The 18,862-nt window shown below is 43.3% G+C and overlaps 1 protein-coding gene across 1 annotated transcript in view; it reads right to left on the minus strand.

The window, feature by feature from the left end:
• The window catches only part of T265_07284 (hypothetical protein), a gene marked incomplete at both ends in the record, with an annotated part of 58,119 nt that overhangs the window by 7,041 nt on the left and 32,216 nt on the right, over window positions 1-18,862 (minus strand). Inside the window, 8 exons of the mRNA XM_009172762.1 lie at window positions 2,953-3,192; window positions 5,606-6,079; window positions 7,529-8,002; window positions 9,804-11,648; window positions 11,685-12,896; window positions 15,329-15,532; window positions 16,634-16,828; window positions 17,582-17,785. Coding sequence (XP_009171026.1) covers window positions 2,953-3,192; window positions 5,606-6,079; window positions 7,529-8,002; window positions 9,804-11,648; window positions 11,685-12,896; window positions 15,329-15,532; window positions 16,634-16,828; window positions 17,582-17,785 — 4,848 coding nt within the window. The remainder of the gene's footprint in view (window positions 1-2,952; window positions 3,193-5,605; window positions 6,080-7,528; window positions 8,003-9,803; window positions 11,649-11,684; window positions 12,897-15,328; window positions 15,533-16,633; window positions 16,829-17,581; window positions 17,786-18,862) is intronic.

Consider the following 18,862-nt stretch of genomic DNA (forward strand, 5'->3'; position numbering starts at 1 on the left):
GACCAGAATGATTGAGAAATCTTGTATTAGAACTTTATCATTATCTATAGCAAGCCTAACAATACCACAAGCAACATTCTAGCTCACCTAAGCGAAGTGCCTACCCTAAATCGGCTGTCTGCAGTAAAATACGCCAACTCTCTTTCGCGTTAGACGTGTTTTGTTTTTCACCAGTAAATGTTCCACTGTTCCTGCTGAAGACCTTGTAGCATTCCGATGGATTGAAAACCCTAACGGGAGTATATGGTAGTCAAAAGAGTTTGTTCAACTTTCCATCCTGATTTTGTTATATCCAACTTATGATGGCGTTATTAGGTCCACTACATCCAGCTCTGTAGTCAGGCAACCGATTCTATCCCCCAACATTCAACCAAGATCTTGAGGATTCACAGTTGCATCTTGTGTCGTCCGTAGAGCAATACTAAATCAGGGTTCCCCATCATATCGTTCTCCATTCCACCTCTCCTGTTCCTCACTAGACACCGAAAGGGTGTTACAGCTGAACGACTATTGTTATTATTATTATAGCCAACCGTAGGCAGATCTGCCCCCAGTTTCCTCGCCACCACTACATTCTTTTCGAAGGTGGTGTTTGAGTTCGCACCAAGTCCTCTCTTTCTGTTTCCTTATTGAACTCATTTGATGCTTCCTTGCCGAACTTTCATTTGCCGTGGTCCAAATGCAGCATTTGCAAAGTGAGCAGATAATTTTGTTGTACCTATCGGTCTCATTTTGGAAGTGAGGAATCAGTACTTTTTTTCGCACCGAGTGCTTGCTGGGAAGTCATTCTGCGGTCGAATTCCATCGAGGAGCTGCACGTTTTCGACAGTTCCAGCGCCGACTTCTTGCTCACTCAGCGGATGCCGACCCAGCCTGCCATGAAGGAAAAGTTTTACAATCATCTACTCCCCATCCCAGATCCTTTCTTGTCTTACTCGAAGTATGGACAGTGACAGCCAGTCATCAGTTCTGAATTGCTCATCGTTCTTCATGACCTATGGGCTCCTCCACTCCAACGATCTCTCCGACCATCGTCCAGTCATTCCCATTCCTTCATTTCCGTTTACTTCATCCCCCTCTTCGTCTCAGCGTGTCTTTTGGGTTGCTCTTCAGTCGACTGGATAGCTTGCATTATTTCTTTTTTGCCCGTGTACGCCATCTCAAATTTCGTTGACAACACTGTTAAGGTTTTTATATTGGTGTGCTGCTCAAAAATTGGCAGACTCTCCTCTCTTGAATGGTTTATTCACATCTATGTTTGAATGGCAACAAAAACTCACTACATAGCCACTGGCGAAGGAAAAAAAATGAAAATGATCGTTCAGATGCTACACCCCTTCGGTACCCGACTTCCATGGCACCCGAAAGAAGTATGCTAGGTTGCCCAAGCTTAGAAAAGAACAGTCAAAGATGCCATTAGTGAACGCATTCATCTGACTACGTGATTTTTGTAACGTCTACTCCACCACCATCGACAAGGCATCAGATTTGTTACTTAGGTACAAGGTTGAGATGTAAATCTCGCAAAAAACGTCGGCCAAAATTTTTCCCATTCGTGATCCCCCTATAATCGCCAAGTTTTACCGCAGGAAATAGCCATAATCTTTGCTCAGCATTTTGCTCCCTTTGGGCCTAGTGGGGCCCAACGGCTGTCACGCACTGTGCGTGTGACCTGCACTGCATTCGTTAGATTGGTTGACAGTGTTTGTTAATCGCGTTGTCAGCGGTCACCCAGCGCTTTGTCATTCGTATTTGCTTCAAGTCACAGCTCCCAGAAGTACACGTCCCATGCACGTCGCTGTCTGCATTCTATCAGATCTGATGGACTGGTTCAAGTGGGCACAGGAAACATGACTACAGCGGGCATATTAGCGGCCGCAACATCTCCGACTGAGCCATATCGCCCCCATCAACTATCTTTTAGTCACTTGTCTCTACTCGTTATTACAGTTAGGGAAGCCGGTCATTCAGATGTTCCACTTCACAGACTAAAGCCTTCCGGTTTGAATCGCATTCCACTCTTTTGCATCAAGCCTTCGCTCCAGAACTTACCCTCTGGAACAGTCGTACTCTCCGTTTTCGGAGCTTCTTACTATACACAGTTATTCAAGATTAGGGCTTGGGCTTAACGGTCGAATTCCAAGTGACTTTCTTATGAGTCTGATCACACTTTTTTTCATTTCCGTCAGATGTCTATGTGTTCCTGTGTGGATTAAATATATTATTCGCACTTTTACAGGGGTCTCGGAACTTTGGTATTTCTCTCCCCTGTATGCCGTGATGTTGATAAAAAAGAAAGGATTCTTGGCGGAATATACTAATCATGGGGTCACTGAAATTCCGGTGTTGCCATTCTTGACGCTCATCAGATAAGCCCAATCCCCAAGTCACTGTCAGCCTTATGTTCTATCTGAAACCATATTGTACGCAATTCGCGAAATACACCCATCTGCCCACTAATTTGGTTTTGGATAAGGGACTCGACTCAATCCAGCTTAATTTCTCTTTTATATCCCTCAACTGAATGCGTTGGACAAAGAAGGTCACACGTCCCAGTTGGCACGATATTCTAAATATCGCAGTATGTTTCGTCAACTGCACACGAATTGGTGTTCAAGTAGGACATACAGTTGAAAGAAGCTCATGGACTGTGCCTACATGATTAGTCCCAGAATGGGTGACACCGGTGAGTGGTTGTTGATGAGTAGTGCGCCCCGTCAGGAAAACAAAAATTTGTCAGAGATTCATACGTTCTTGCTGTGGCCATAGACCAGATAAGTCGTTCAGAACTGAAGTCGCTATCAGCTCGAAAGACTCCCAGTCCCTTAGGCACCTAAATAAATTCATAGATCTTGAAAAAACCGAAGCTGCCTGCACACGCAAATACCTAGGAAGTCGGGGGAACAGTGGTTTTTATCTCAGAACATGGTAAAAAACTATCAGTTCACTCACTTGGAACAGGTTAGACAGGTCTCGTAGATTGAAAAGATAATGGAATTTGATCGCAGTAGGCAGGAAAGTGCTGCTGACCCGTGCATGAACAGTTAGTGCGATGTCTGTCAATTGCGGGGCGAGTTTTCGCACAGCCTGTGGACAGTTGATCTCTGCCAAATGTTGGCTGAGTATGGATGAGTAGATGGTTCTTAGTGCCTCTTGACCGGGAAAGCTGAGAGCCAGTACACAGAAGTGACGCTAGAGAAAGACACATGAAGATTATGGAATAATTGTCTCGAAATTTGACAAATACGGCCCGGAAATGAACAACAAAACAGGGTAACTAATAGCACATAGCATTTTGAATTCACGAGTTCGATGAAATCTGAGCCTGTTTCATTGACTTACGTGAATAGATCATTTAAGACGGACCCACTGTGAAATAAAGCGAGTGCAAGTCTGCCACAAAAGTCCATCAGTTTACACGGGCTAGAATTTCAAACCAGATTGGCACTTATTCGCCTCAAACCTCAGTTGTCTGTCGACCTACATGTGGTCTGCAGAGGTCACCCATCAGATCACTTGTCACAAACACAAACCACATGACAATTCCTGTCCCACTTGCAACCTTAGCCGACAACTTGTACACTACAAATTCTCATCCATTTTTGTTTACCCGGCTACCACTTGCGTAACGAACCAGGCTTATGAACTTCAGTACATCAGGTCAAGTTGTACTCATGTTCGTGCAAGCATCAAATACGAAGGAACACCCCTCTCTTCACACTGCACGCAATAAATAGGCATACATCTAAGCTCAACACACACTTGCGTCCATAGGACAGGAAACCAACAGAGCTCCACACGTCTCCACGGAGAACTACGGAACACGTATAGCAGCTATATTGCTGAGAAGACACGTCCCGCTTCCGGAACTTCACTCAGGAACTCTCAACCAGTGTCCTCCACGTCTGACACACGGTTTCCCTAAGAGGCAAACCGTCCCCTGGCATACAAATTGCATGGCCTAACAAGCTTCACCTGTTAAGTGTGATCCAATATCCCTGGTTTTAATGCCCGAAGATCACCTTAGTGGCGTTAATCCAAAATAGGAAATGGAAGGTCTTGGCGTGTGGAAAAACTTGGCAAGTAAGGGAGGTCCGGGAAGTCTAACATTTTGCTACAAACTCAACCCAACTTAAAAATTTATTTAATCTACATATCATCGGGAACTATGGATCATAGGCTTAATCTGAAAACTCCAAGTGAACCGACATTCGGACGGACGTATCAAATGGCAATCAAGGGAACCACAAAACCGATAGGACGAAAACACCGGATGTGAGTGGCTGAGGTCGAGTTCACAGGCAATCTGGACGATAAACAATAGGAAAACGGGACAACTAGCGACTCAACGGAATCGACCGTCCCAATCGAGACTCACCATCAAGGGTCATTCTCCAGAAGTACAAAAACTCGACGCCTACAAACAGATGAAACGCCAGTTTTTTACGCTCTGATGATGGCACTTGGACTGGTGAAGAAACGCTGGCAACCAAAATGGCAAGCTCAGCGAACATTCCGTTCCTGATTATGCATAAGCCTCGCCACTGAATTCTTCCACATATTCTCAAATCTAAGCAGATGGACTTATTTTATACTTAAAGTACTTGTTGTCTTGTCACTTAAATCCCTAATCAACCTCTGTTTCTTATTCCCAGCACAACGCTTGTGGTTAAATTTTCTTGGTAGGATGATTGTCCAGAGAATCGCCCACCATATTTCCTCATTCCAGAATCCTACTGGAACATACGATTTTCCTATTCCAGAAGGAAAGAGGGCGTTTATAACCATGGAGCACCACCGTAGATGGATCCTTGAACGTCGTCTTGGTCAAGTGGAGCGCAGGGAATATTAACGCCCTAATGAAGTTTGACACTAGCGAAACACGCTCATTTGCGAACCAAGTTGGTTTTACGAGAGACTCACCTGGAACCCAGCTGAATTTCTCATTTGTGATGTTCCCAGGCAACTGAATGTGCTGCACCAGGCCGCCTCATGTTTCAGTCGCCACGATATTCGAGATATCGCGATACATGTAGTCCCAAGAAAGGCGAAACCGGTCGACGAATTTTCAGCAACCTTATGATTAGTGCATTACGGAGTTTGACACTACTTTAGCACATCAATCGACAACTGATAACAAATCCAATGAACGGCTGCGTTGAGCCGTGCATACTGAAAATGTGAGTGTTGATGAGAATGGAAGCAATCACCGAAAAAGAGTGGATTGATGCAAATGAGTTTACCAATGAGGGTATTTCGCTGATTTCGTGCAATTTGGTTTCAAGTAGAACATAAGGTTGACGGAAACTCGAGGACTGCACCTACCTGATGAGCCCCAAGAAGGGTGAAACCGGTCGTGGGCCGTCGAGGAGTTCTCAGCAACCTTATGAGTAGCGCATTACAAAACAGTGGATGTGATGGTTTTTCGTGTTCCATGTTCCATGTGTTTACCTGTCACGGGACTGGTCATCGATGGACCAAGTAAAACTTTAAGTAAAACTTTGAATTCTACTAAAAATGTGATGAGTGCAGCAAAAACAGCTATGGTTTTTGGTCAGAATTGTTAAACTGTGGAAGTGAACGAGCTTAGTGTGAAATATCTCACCTGTAGCCGAGAATCGATAGTGAAGCTACCAGCTGTTGGGTTCATGCAGGCAACGTACTGCGTGTTGTGTATCTCTTTCAAGGTCAACTTTTCTCGATCATACCAATGTGAATGATCAATGTGCTGTCGTATCAGACAGTGTGGCTGCACGGTAAAGTACTTGTCAACCTCAGGCATATTCAAGTCGTCAATGAAATAGATGAGCCGTTTGCTTCCCGGTGGACCATAGTTTCGGCCAGCTTTCTTTTCAAGTGGTTTTTCAAGCACCCTCTGAAGCATTTCGCTGGTAGTGTAGAAATTGAACGGGACGTTCGCTATCATGACGTCTTCAGTGAAACCCGAAAGCGTGTTTTGTACCAAGACTGTTTTTCCTGTTCCTGCGTTACCAGCCAGCATGACCGGACGTCGTTGGTCCAGTAAGTGTTCAAGGAAATAGCGTATGCGTACTGTCTCACTAGTGGGTACCAAAGTAGCCTGGGGAAAACAACAAAAGTCGAGAGGCTCGAAAGAAGGGGATTAGTGTGTACTTGCGTTAAGCGAGCTTCCTACCAACAGGCTAAGGGATTTCTTCTGTTTATTGTGTACCGTGTGTTCAAACGCAGCGCGTCTAACTTAAAACTCAAGACAACGTTCGCGTTGGCTATTGATGTCACGTGGTCATATGGTAGGCATAAGGCAGCACAGCTTTCTGAACCGTATAATGATTTGGAAAAGTCGGATGCTATTTTTGTGTTAATCCTTAGAAGGTGTTCTGAACAAAAACAATGACTAAGAGCAAAGTAGGTAATCTGATGTTTCGATAAGCAGGGATGATTCCCTTGAAGACTAGTTAATCGAAAAGTGACCGACTACTTCGGTCGTTTGATGTCTGTTTCTGACGGGTAAACGGAGAGAAAATTATACTGGATGTTGGTATGCGGATAATTTTACGGGGTTTCCAATATTACTCAAGGTCACCGAATTGAGGGCCTAGATCAAATAAGAGGACCTTTACTGGAGTATGACAGGCGATGAGCGAGTCTCTGTGTATGTTCCGGAATTGCCAGTGGCTTTGTGAACAGACTGAGCGTGCTTTGTGTTCTTTGTTTCAGAATACGCTGCGGAAAAATTTGATTCAGAGACATCAGGGGATGATCTGAAAGTTTTACCATGCACATACAGTTCATGTGTTCCTCATCAGAAACACATTGATTGCTTTGCTTCGAATGTTAATACGAAACGCTGTGTAAAAAGACGCCAAGCTCATCCAATGTCTCCCGGATGGGTACTGAGTTATAGGTTCTTTGTGATGGTTTTGTTTGTGTCCTGTGCCTGTGATTCTTAACAAATGCTGGTTGGACGCATTTTAGTGGACACATGATGCACAATCCAGAGAACCGTATTTGACAAGCAGCTATCATCAAAATTGTGAAATAAAATAGTTTGGATGAACACCAATCGTCTAACTGAAGAGTTACCATAGGAAGCGCATCAATTTATAATATGTTGGATCAAACGGCTCGATTGACTTTAATACTGTATTTCATGTTCACTCCAGTTTCATCACAGACTGATTTTTGGGATCCCATTTTGACAGGGGAACTTCACTAACCGCTTTTTGGAAGCTTGCGCCCGCCTGGCGCAAATAATTGTTCTGGTCCCAACCACATGGTCAGAGGTTAATCTGGATTACTAACTTTAATCAGGAACCAAAACATGTAGCATATAATTTTCAGGATATAGACGGAACGTTTCATTTGTACTGGTCCTCAAGTTGTAACCGGTGATCCTACTAGTCGATATACTTGTGCTAGTACTTTCAACTGCTCCCGATACTTGGTTAGTAGGTGAGGCAAAAAAGCATGTAAAAGATTATTCAGAGAACACATCAAAACGAGATCAGACATTATGCGTGAGACTGAAGCTGTGTACTGAGCAACTAACTTGTAGAGGTATTTCTGGATCCAGTTGGAATTTCGGTAGCTTTTTTGTCCATGGTTCGAACCGTTTTGTCTCTGGATCAACGTAATAGTCGAATACTGTTCCGCCGCTGGGGAACTTGATTACTTTGAACTCTGTGCACCACCATTTGCTGAACTCATTTCGGTGATCCACCAGCTGATCTTGAAACAGGGCTCCGCCAAATGCCCAAACGGAGCAAAACACAAAATACAACTCATACCACTCCTTAGGACAGTCTGGTGGTGTGTTGCGTGGTGTCAGATGACAGTCTAGGAGGTAGCACAGCATCTGGACATGAGCAATATCAGGTATCGGAGTGATTTTCTTGAATCGCGAACGCAGCGCCTCCAGACTCGGACCGACATATTTGTCAAAAAGGATGGTCAGATTTGCCTGTTCGGATTGGACTTCACGCCTAGCGACCCAACTGGAAATGAAAGGCGTTGTACCAAGATCCTGAAAGAAATGATGGAAGTGGAGGTCATTTTTCACCTTTTGAACAGATTCTTATGTCACTGCACCGTAGTTATCACAAGACAGCAACAGTTGCATCAAGGTGAAGGAAGTTATGACCAGTCAAAATTATGGCTCGTCATCAGCAAATCTGGGGTCGATTGTTTGGGGTTCAGGTTAGGGTTCCTTTTCTTGGCGAATTACACTGCTCATAAGGTTTCTGAAAGCTCTTCAGTTGCTCTTCGTGTGGCTCATCAGGCAGGTGAGGGTTCTGGAGTTTTTCTCAACCTTACATCTTGTTCCGATTACGCTGTTCATTACTGGACACATACGTGACTAGGGATTATGCGTACGTCTGAACTCATCTAGCCGAACATGGGCATCGGTAATACGCGACATTCGTGGATTCGATTCATTCTAGCACTGACGATAGTCGCACAGAAGTGAAACAAGCGAGCTTAGCTATGATTGCCGATGACTACGATAATTGTAGTAGTGATAATTTGTGCACAAGAGTAACTTCGCTGAAACTGAAAACGAGCTGACGGGGCATTGCAGATTTCCAAGTCCTCTTTCATTCTTCAAAGTCCCGTCTATTTTCCAGGATCACTTAGGCTTGGTTTACGGAAATCGTGCTAGTCCGAAAATGTGACACTGAATGCACATGACCTTGCCAGATACCCTAAGCCCTCATTTCTCAATTAGCTGCCAACACCTGGGTAACGCTTTCACCAGTACAAGTACGTTATAGGGAAGATAGTAGGAAAGTGAATCCAGGGAGTCGCATTGCCAATTTGCTTTTGTCAGTCAATAGGTTTTCAAGGTTGGGTTTGCTTTTAGCTTCCAGAAACAAAAAGATATTCGCATGTCTAACTAGTAGCCGTATAATCTTAGAGTACTGAGCTACTGAACAGCCTACTGGATGCTAACAATACAGGTTCCCTGTGGGGCAAAATGACAAAGCATCAGATTTCCTCTACCAGCAGAATGGGATTTCTACAAGTACGATGTGAAAAATGTTGATCAGGTGACGTAAAAAAGCCTCGAAAAGATGCATCTTTTTTCTTTCAATTTTATTCCGTGATAAAATTTGTAAATGACAAACATGTAGCCTCTCCTTCAAAATCAGCAGATCTCCGTGCCTCGTATTCAGCTTGACACTCAACAGAGATTCCGATGAATTCACATTGTTTCTAGCTACGTAGGTTCGGGTTTGCTTGAAGGGAATAAGATGGAAGGGATCCTGGTAATCCGTGGCGCCTTGGTGACATGTAGCCAGCTACTTTACACTTTATAGGGACTGGAACGGCAAATCAGTCAGATGGCGTCTATCAACTGGCTAGACAATCACTACTTTTCCGAGCGATTATTCTCACCAGGTTGTAGGCCCGAAGTTGACTTGTAACAACAATAGGTGAAGAACTAGGCTAATAATGTTGGAGTTTTAAGTGTAGTAACCATGAGCCATGGTTTCGGAAAGGATATCAGAATATTCACTTTTGATGAACTCAAACTTCAGTAAGTTGGCAGTCGAGTCGAGACCACTCAATTTGCTTTGATCTTCACAAATTTTGTGTGAACACAAGCGCCTATGCGCACACCAAAGCACAGCTTAATTTGAATAGGACTTGTGATAAAGTGAACCCCTTCAGCTGAATTGTGTTAAGAGGGATGTGATCAAGAGCACCATTAAGCATGTTCAGAGTAATCGCTTTAGCAAGACAGCGAGATGAATTCGCTAACCGAAAACTGAGCTGTGAACGTAATAGAGGCATCAAAAACCATAACACTATGAAAAATTTACCTGAGGATTGACATAGAGGATGCCAGCTCGGGAAACTGTAGCTGGTGTTGCAGTTTTCAGATGACTGATCTCAAACAGCAAGCGCATTGTACTTGTCAGCGGGATGCGTTCATTACTTGCCAGTGTGAGTACTTTGTTGTCGTCCATGACGGTATTCAATGATTCGATCCACATTGGATCAATATCACCATCCAAGACGATCCACTTTGGGCCGTCATGCGTCAGATTGGCCAGGTCACGCATCACCACAGAGAACAAACCATCTTTCCATTCGCGCGTGGCCGGGTGAATGACACCGAACAATTCATCGTTAGTCACGGCTTTTGGATCTAAGTCTATAGCGACTGGCTTTTTCTTCAAATTCTGATACGTTCGATTCAGTGTCCGCCAAACCATAGATTTTCCCGTTCCAGCATTACCCAGTACAAAAACTGAGTGTCTAACCGCAAACAGCTCCTGAAGTTGTACGGCTTTTAGGATAAAATTGTCCTCCGGCTGCAGTTGTAAATCCAAGGCTGCTTGTCGAACGTATTTTTCGAATTCCAAGTCACGTTTGCGAGGTACGTCCAACGCTGGGAAGAGGTCACCAATTAGCCCCATAAATACCGGCAAATCGTCAGTGACAATTTTTGGGATGTTGAAATCTCGAAGAGCACGCATCAGCACCTGATCTTCAGCGCGTCCTGGATCACCACGTTTGAGAGCACCGGCCACAACCAGGACGGATTTGATTGCACGTAGTCCCCAATCATAATGGTCTTGACGTGACAGGAGCTCTTTACACAGGTTATAGAGAGTGAGGAATTTTCGGGCTAAAAGGCGTGCGTTCATAAAACCTTCAGCAACGAGCATGATTTCACATATGAGTTCAAAATCAGGCACTACCATGGCACAAGGTCGGAAGAGAGCCTTCAAATTTTCGGGTAGTTCAGCTCTGCCAGCATAGCCTGGATTCATTGTAATGAATAATCCAACCACAGGATCTAGGCTGATTTCGTCTCCGAGGAAATTAAAACGTTGCTTTTTGTCCCGAATAGCGTCTTGAATGGTCTTGACCTGTACTGCGACAACAGACAATACTTCAACAGAGATTCGATTGAATTCATCAAAGCAGCCCCATGCACCGGACTGCGCCAAACCCTTGTAGATATTTCCTATAGATTTATAATCCATTTGTTCCGAACAGTTGAAGACGTAGACCATGATGCCCAGCGCTCGGCCCAAGTCTTTGGTCGTTTCCGTTTTACCCGTACCCGCTGGACCAGCAGGTGCTCCGCTCATAGTTAGATGAAGTGATTGGGTCAGAGTGATGTAACATCGATCAGTCAAGGGTGTGATCACCAATCGTGGTGTATTTCCCAAATATTCATGTGCGTACCGGAATTGAGCATCACAAATATTCACAAAACAATCTTTTTGTTTGTCATCCCACCGATGACGTAACTGGCTGATCCAAGTAAAAGATTGGGCGTTTTCCACTTTCTGAGCAATCATTTTTGCTACCACATCACGGTTATGTACATCAATTGTACAGATCGTCATAACTTTTTGACGGTCCTGTGCGTTCAGTTCTCCTATTAACAATGCAATCAAACTGTTCAACTGATGAATTTGTTTCTTATTGTACTCCTTTAGCGCGTTCTCAAAGCCCTCCTCCAGTCGGCTAAAGTTGATACTGACCTCAGCAGTCCATCCGATTTGTGAACCTGCCAACGCGACTTGGGCAGGATACTCGAACAGCCATTGATCACGGGCTTTCTCCTCGTACGTTGCCACTGCATCAGCCAAGTAATGTCGAACCGTGGCACGCATTTCACCTAACAGCCTATTTAACCACACTTCAACCTGCCCGTCCAAATCAGTTTCTTTTGACAGGGTTACCTGTTCACCATCCTTTGCTGTCATCTTTAGAGCTATCTTGGTGTTTGACTTGCCGTCCGCTTTCTTTTTAAAATCCAACGAAGCCATACTATCAAACAGTTTGGTCAAATGTTTTGTCACTTGCTCTGGCATATTTCCATTTGACAGAATGTCCAATAGGTCAGTTGGAGAAACAAAGTAAAACCTGGGAAAGGCCAAGCGTTTGGTCTCCAAATAGGCAGCTAGTGCTTTTTCGCACAAAACCAAATCCTTCTGAATCAATTCCAGTCGTTCGTACAAACGAGGTTTACTGGTTGATCGAATTACATTAAGATCTTCCGTCATCTCCTGGAGTAATTCGATAAAATCTTTGTCTATTCCATCAAAACGAGCTGAATCTTCAGGGAGCTGTTTGCGAATATCTTCTGATCCAATGAAAATTGATTCCAAATAAAACCAAGTTCGCTGAACTTCTAGTGCCACAGTGGTGACTTGGTCTGCAGTGGATAGTTTTTTTTGCCAAGACGTGACTTCTTCCAGAAAGTGTGCCACATATTTGGAGGTGAGCATATTCTGCAGTTGAACCTGGTTTTCTTCCAACGTTTCGATTAGCTCTTCACGAGCTTTGATCATAGTGATGGCACGCCGAGGATGGGTTTCGGCCTCGAATTCCATTTGCTTCCAAGTGCTTTCTAGCTCTTTGAGCACCTTTTCCATGCTCATCTCCTTCACTGCTTTGTCAACCAGATTACGCACTTCTTCCTCATACTGATGCAGTTTTAAACTGAGCAAGTCTTGCAGAGTTGTATCCTCGCTCATGGTGAATTTCACTCCAGTGGCTGCCATCAACTGTCTCCAGTGACGGTCACGAATCGCAGGATTTTGCAGGTCACTCACAGCTCGCAATGATGCAAGCATGTTTTTCACTCGATTCTCGATTCCCAAGTATGCATCCCATGCTCGTACCTCTTTGTCAAATGTGCGCAATTCTTTGGCGAAACGTTTAAATTCCAAATCCATTTGATCAACGTTTATTTTACGCCAAGGTGACAAGATCCAGTGGTCGATTGAGTTTCCCATCAGGTATATATTATCCCACAGATCTTTTAGCTGTCTCAGCTCCTTTCGGCATTGTTTTACTTGTTTGTACTCTGGAACGTTGACTTCGAACAAGGCGGCCGAGGTTAGTATTTCTTCCTTCTGACGCTCTAGTAGGCTTACAGATTGATTATACTGGAAAAAACATATATGAGACGGAAATCGTCTGTGTGTGGAAACTCAATAGTATAGAAAGAATCATGTTATGAAAGGTGTCACATACAAAACAAGCTACGGTGAAATTCCAGCAAAAGTTACAAAATTATTACATACGTTATCAGAAAGTCGATCGCTTTGTTAGCGGTCCCGGGTCAGTGGGCCGCAAACCGAACTTAGTACAATTTAGTAAGCAAGTTGTACTTTACCACTTTTTGCGTATGAATTGCTAGACACTGTCCACAGTGATCAGGAACTGATATGAAATAAGCTCTTGAACACGGAAACTGAATTCTGTGACATGTCCTGTTGATAGCTCAGTACACTACCAACAACGGCATGAGAAACGGTCATAGAATGTAGTTAACCCTTTATTGTGCTGGGCAATGCGTGTGTCAGATATTCAGAAGTGTGACTGTAATATATTTGTATTCAAAGAACTCCAGATTTGGTAGCAATCGAGATGGATTGAACCCTGGGTACTGCTGGTGTCAGTTAATCTGCTTCGGGAGAAAACCTCAAAAAATCTTGTACCTATTCCAGTAATTCCAAATCTAAGGAGACGTGAACATGACAAGTAGGTTAAAATGATCACCCAAACTTCAGTCCGTCTTACAGGAGACGACGCCAAACAGCGATGGAAAAAACAGTGGTTTAGGTGTGTGTGTGTGCGTATGCAAACCTTAAGTGGCATTTGATACTGGTTGATGTCTACTAATCTTCAAGCAGTGTGTAGTTGTGGTCAAGTGCCAAGATTGCTGGAGTGATACACGTCGGTAGGTATTGAAGGAGCTGTTTCTACTACACTTTTTAAGTGGGTAGTCGGCTAGTAGTGTATGACTTGGAGGTGACTTGGTTCTTATGAGAAACACTCCGTCAGGTTTACTGTCCATATTGTTCCATTGGACAGATTACGTAGTTAGCATAAAAGATAGTCTACGTTCACTTACTTGGAATTAGAGCTCCCCACTCATTGACCTCCAAACTGTTAATCAGCGAAAGGGATTGTACATGTGAAAGTCCCTCAAGTCTTTCTTTGAACAAGTCCCGTGAGAAAAATAATGAGACTTTCATGCACTACCTGCAACAACCACCACGGGCTTCGCTGACTTGCTGTTGGTGCTCCAACAACTATCAAACTACTTCCACTCAAATAAGTAGCACGGGTTTTGCTATCACGTTACAGGTCCTCCCGCAGCGGATGCGCTAGTCAAACAAACACCATATCTGATGTCACTCATGAAATTGGTAGCTTAGAGTGACTTCTGGGCTTCAACTACTTTGGTCTGGTTTAAACACCGGCCAAATTACATTGCCTGTCAGCTTTTGAAAGTCGACTTACATTCAAGTATTTTCTGATGGTTCGCGTGGTGTTGGATACACCTTCAGCTTGAGGTGCGTTATGGGCAACCGTTTGGAATTTTTCTGTTTGGTACTTCGACATATGGTCAGTCGCTTCAGGCTTTCTCTCCATAACAAGACAGCTATAGAACTACATCCTCTGCGTTCAAGAATCATCCGCAATGAGCTGACTGCTGATGGCTGAGTCGCATATTTGTGTACCATTTTAAGAGTAGTGGAGGGGAGGAATTTGAGAATTTACGATAGGGACCTGAGGATACGAAGACCATGGAATAGTTCGTTTACCATTTTATAGAATCACTATTCATATACCTTGGTTTCTGATTTTGCACATCCTTTGTTTTTCTGCATTCTGGACATCGTAGACCTTGCACATCATAGTCGAATGGTGAAGAACAGGCGAACACAACGTGTCTCATGCAAATTGATGACTTGAAGCTTAGAAATGTGACGGAGTATTAGACGGAAGTTTATTGTACCACAGTTTGCCCTTTCAGACACGTGGTAAATGGAACAGGACCATACTGGCTTTCTGATTATAATCAATATCTGAATGCACTGATGAGAATCACGTCCACAATTACTTCGCTGCGTTGCTATGCGTTAGACACATGTAGGTTTGAAATCATGCAAGTGGTTTTGAAGAAAAAAGGGATTTTCCCACGATGACATTCGAAACAGGTAGAGTCGAAAACTTATAATTTACTTCTTGATTTTGCAAATATCTACTCTAACTTCTCTTCACGGCCTTCAGATGGTGAATTATCAGTGTGCGCGTTAATGTTGGTGTGCGAGGAGCGACAGGCGCCTTAGTAGCTCCATGGAAGGAGGTTAAACTAAAAAAGAGCCCTCACTTTATTGAGTGGACTTCGAAAGCGGATGTGGATCTGTCAGGCCAAGTTTCTGCTTCATCAAAGACTGTGCGATCATTCGGATACAACTCAAGGAATACCTAGTAAAGTTTAAATCAGGGATCTTACTGAGATAGTGGGCGTATTGCACTTAATGTACCTGGAGTTGCCAGATCGTTCTGAGATGAATTCACTTACCTGATCGATAATATTATAGGGTTCCTTGCAGGCAAAATAAAAGGCGGCCATCTTACGGAACTGCTCCCGGAAATTGCACTGATTCACATCGAACGTGGCACATTTTCTTCGTATATTTGCAACTTCATTATTCTGGAGTGGTGCAACCGTTTGCTTCATCAACACAGCCTGCTTTTTAGTATTGTTCCACCGTTCTGGTAATTCCTATGAAGATAAGGATAAAGGTACATCCGATTCTTACATATATGTTTGGCGAATTCATGTCGCGTTAAACGACCTGCCTTTTCTGGTATATTACGTAGTGATGACAAGCCTATCCTGATGACTAGGTGAAAATCGCTATCCTCTGTACTGCAACAAAACCGATTCACGATGGTGGTTAGATGAACACACATAAATGACCAACGGCTAAGCTGAACCACTTTACGTAGACTAAAAAAGTCACATTTAGTTCACATTTGTTGGGAAAAATAGTCCGGAAAAAGCTCACATTAGCCGAACTCAGATCGATGAACAATCGGCCGGATAATCTAAGTGATTTGAAATTCACCACATGCTCATTTGGGAGACAAACCACACACTTGGTTTTAATGACTTGATTGTCAGCAAGTTGTTTTAAGTTTTTTTTTTGGAGCAAGAAACCGGAGAGGAGAATCAGCTGACGACGCTTTTTACATAAAATCTGGGGTTGATTCTTCGCTGTTGCCAAACCCACCTTGGACTTTATTACGAATTTGAATTTGAAATTTTGCTAAGAACTACTTTTATTAAATCAATTACAATCCACTTTTCAAGAAAAAAGAAAAAGACAAGCAAGCGTTACACTTTTGAGGGAGCAGGTATGGTCGCCAAGATGCCCAGACATGAGGTCGAATTCCTCGCCTTTTGAGTACCCCTTGAGCCCTCCACGGAACTGAACCAACGTCCAGAAGCAGAAGGTCGGTGCCCTTAATTGTTTGATCCGGTCAGATAGAGAATACCGTTCTATTAATTTCAACTGACTACAATACTGCTTCCGTCAAGAGCAGCGCCAGACAGGACGTGTAACCTAAGAGCAACCGCATGCGGCCACAATATTGTTATCAGGTCTTATAATCTGAATAAAGGGCGTATAGTGTTTAGGCACTCCGTAAAAGTAAGAAAGAGAAAGTGGTTTCGTCTTTTATCATTTAGAGCCAGCGCCCTATGGCCCCTGAAATAGTTCTCTTGGACAATAATAATGATATGTTTAGTTAATGTCAATCACTATCCCGTGGTTGTTGACTCCCATGTATTTCACATGTCATGTAGAATTTAGTTACTTACTTCCAGCAGTTGATGCACTTCATCTGGCATTTCCTGGTTGTACGTTTTTAGCAGTTCTATGGTCTGCTTCAACGGTTCAAACATCTCATCTGTAGCCTGTTGGCGTTCTTTGACGTTACCCAAATGTTCCATGACGAGGACCAGGTTATCATAGTCCCCTTCTTGAAGCTGAATGCTCAAAACCTTGCTAGTTTCCTAGGAAAAAAGTCAAGCCGAAATAAGCTACTGAATACTTTGCATCACGTAAATCCATACAGAAAATCCTTTCATAGAGTGAGTGAATAGTATGATTCCTATCTAAAAGCGATTCAAGAACAGGCTTTCGAAGGGTCTTCAATGGTGCAAACTCTAGGTGCCCCTGAGGATTATGGACTGGTTCTAAACTTCTTCACAAAAGTGGCTATGAACGGGAAAATAGAGTTTTGCTTAACATTAGATGGCTTACCGTCTTTTACTAAACGCATAAATCGGCGAACCACCCAGCCTTAAACACTATGATGCTAGAATAATGCCTCTAATTTTCGCAAGTGCAGTGGTTTTGAAGAAAAATGGGATTTTCCCACGATGACATTCAAAACAGGTAGAGTCGAAAACTTATAATTTACTTCTTAATTTTGCAAATCTCTACTCTAAATTCTCTTTACGGCCTTCAGATGGTAAATTATCAGTGTGCGCGTTAATGTCGGTGTGTGAGGAGCGACAGGCGCTTTAGTAGCTCCATGGAAGGAGGTTAAACTAAAAAAGAGCCCTCACTTTATTGAGTGGACTTCGAAAGCGGGTGTGGATCTGTCAGGCCAAGTTTCTGCTTCATCAAAGACTGTGCGATCATTCGGATACAACTCAAGGAATACCTAGTAAAGTTTAAATCAGGGATCTTACTGAGATAGTGGGCGTATTGCACTTAATGCACCTGGAGCTGCCAGATCGTTCTGAGATGAATTCACTTACCTGATCGATAATATTATAGGGTTCCTTGCAGGCAAAATAGAAGGCGGCCATCTTACGGAACTGCTCCCGGAAATTGCACTGATTCACATCGAACGTGGCACATTTTCTTCGTATATTTGCAACTTCATTATTCTGGAGTGGTGCAACCGTTTGCTTCATCAACACAGCCTGCTTTTTAGTATTGTTCCACCGTTCTGGTAATTCCTATGAAGATAAGGATAAAGGTACATCCGATTCTTACATATATGTTTGGCGAATTCATGTCGCGTTAAACGACCTGCCTTTTCTGGTATATTACGTAGTGATGACAAGCCTATCCTGATGACTAGGTGAAAATCGCTATCCTCTGTACTGCAACAAAACCGATTCACGATGGTGGTTAGATGAACACACATAAATGACCAACGGCTAAGCTGAACCACTTTACGTAGACTAAAAAAGTCACATTTAGTTCACATTTGTTGGGAAAAATAGGCCGGAAAAAGCTCACAGCAGCCGAACTCAGATCGCTGAACAATCGGCCGGATAATCTAAGTGATTAGAAATTCACCACATGCTCATTTTGGGAGACAAACCACACACTTGGTCTTAATGATTTGATTGTCAACAAGTTCTTTTAAGTTTTTTTTCGGAGCAGGAAACCGGAGAGGAGAATCAGCTGACGACGCTTTTTACATAAAATCTGGGGTTGATTCTTCGCTGTTGCCAAACCCACCTTGGACTTTATTACGAATTTGAATTTGAAATTTTGCTAAGAACTACTTTTATTAAATCAATTACAATCCACTTTTCAAGAAAAAAGAAAAAGACAAACAAGCGTTACACTTTTGAGGGAGCAGAGTATGGTCACCAAGATGCCCATACATGAGGTCGAATTCCCCGCCTTTTGTGCACCCTTTGAGCCCTCCACGGAACTGAACCAACGTCCAGAAGCAGAAGGTCGGTGCCCTTAATTGTTTGATCCGGTCAGATACAGAATACCGTTCTATTAATTTTAACTGACTACAATACTGCTTCCGTCAAGAGCAGCGCCAGACAGGACGTGTAACCTAAGAGCAACCGCATGCGGCCACAATATTGTTATCAGGTCTTATAATCCGACTAAAAGGCGTATAGTGTTTAGGCACTCCGTAAAAGTAAGAAAGAGAAAGTGGTTTCGTCTTTTATCATTTAGAGCCAGCGCCCTATGGCCCCTGAAATAGTTCTCTTGGACAATAATAATGATATGTTTAGTTAATGTCAATCACTATCCCGTGGTTGTTGACTCCCATGTATTTCACA

This window comes from Opisthorchis viverrini, assembly GCF_000715545.1.
Source record: "Opisthorchis viverrini unplaced genomic scaffold opera_v5_163, whole genome shotgun sequence".
NCBI classification, from domain to species: domain Eukaryota; kingdom Metazoa; phylum Platyhelminthes; class Trematoda; order Opisthorchiida; family Opisthorchiidae; genus Opisthorchis; species Opisthorchis viverrini.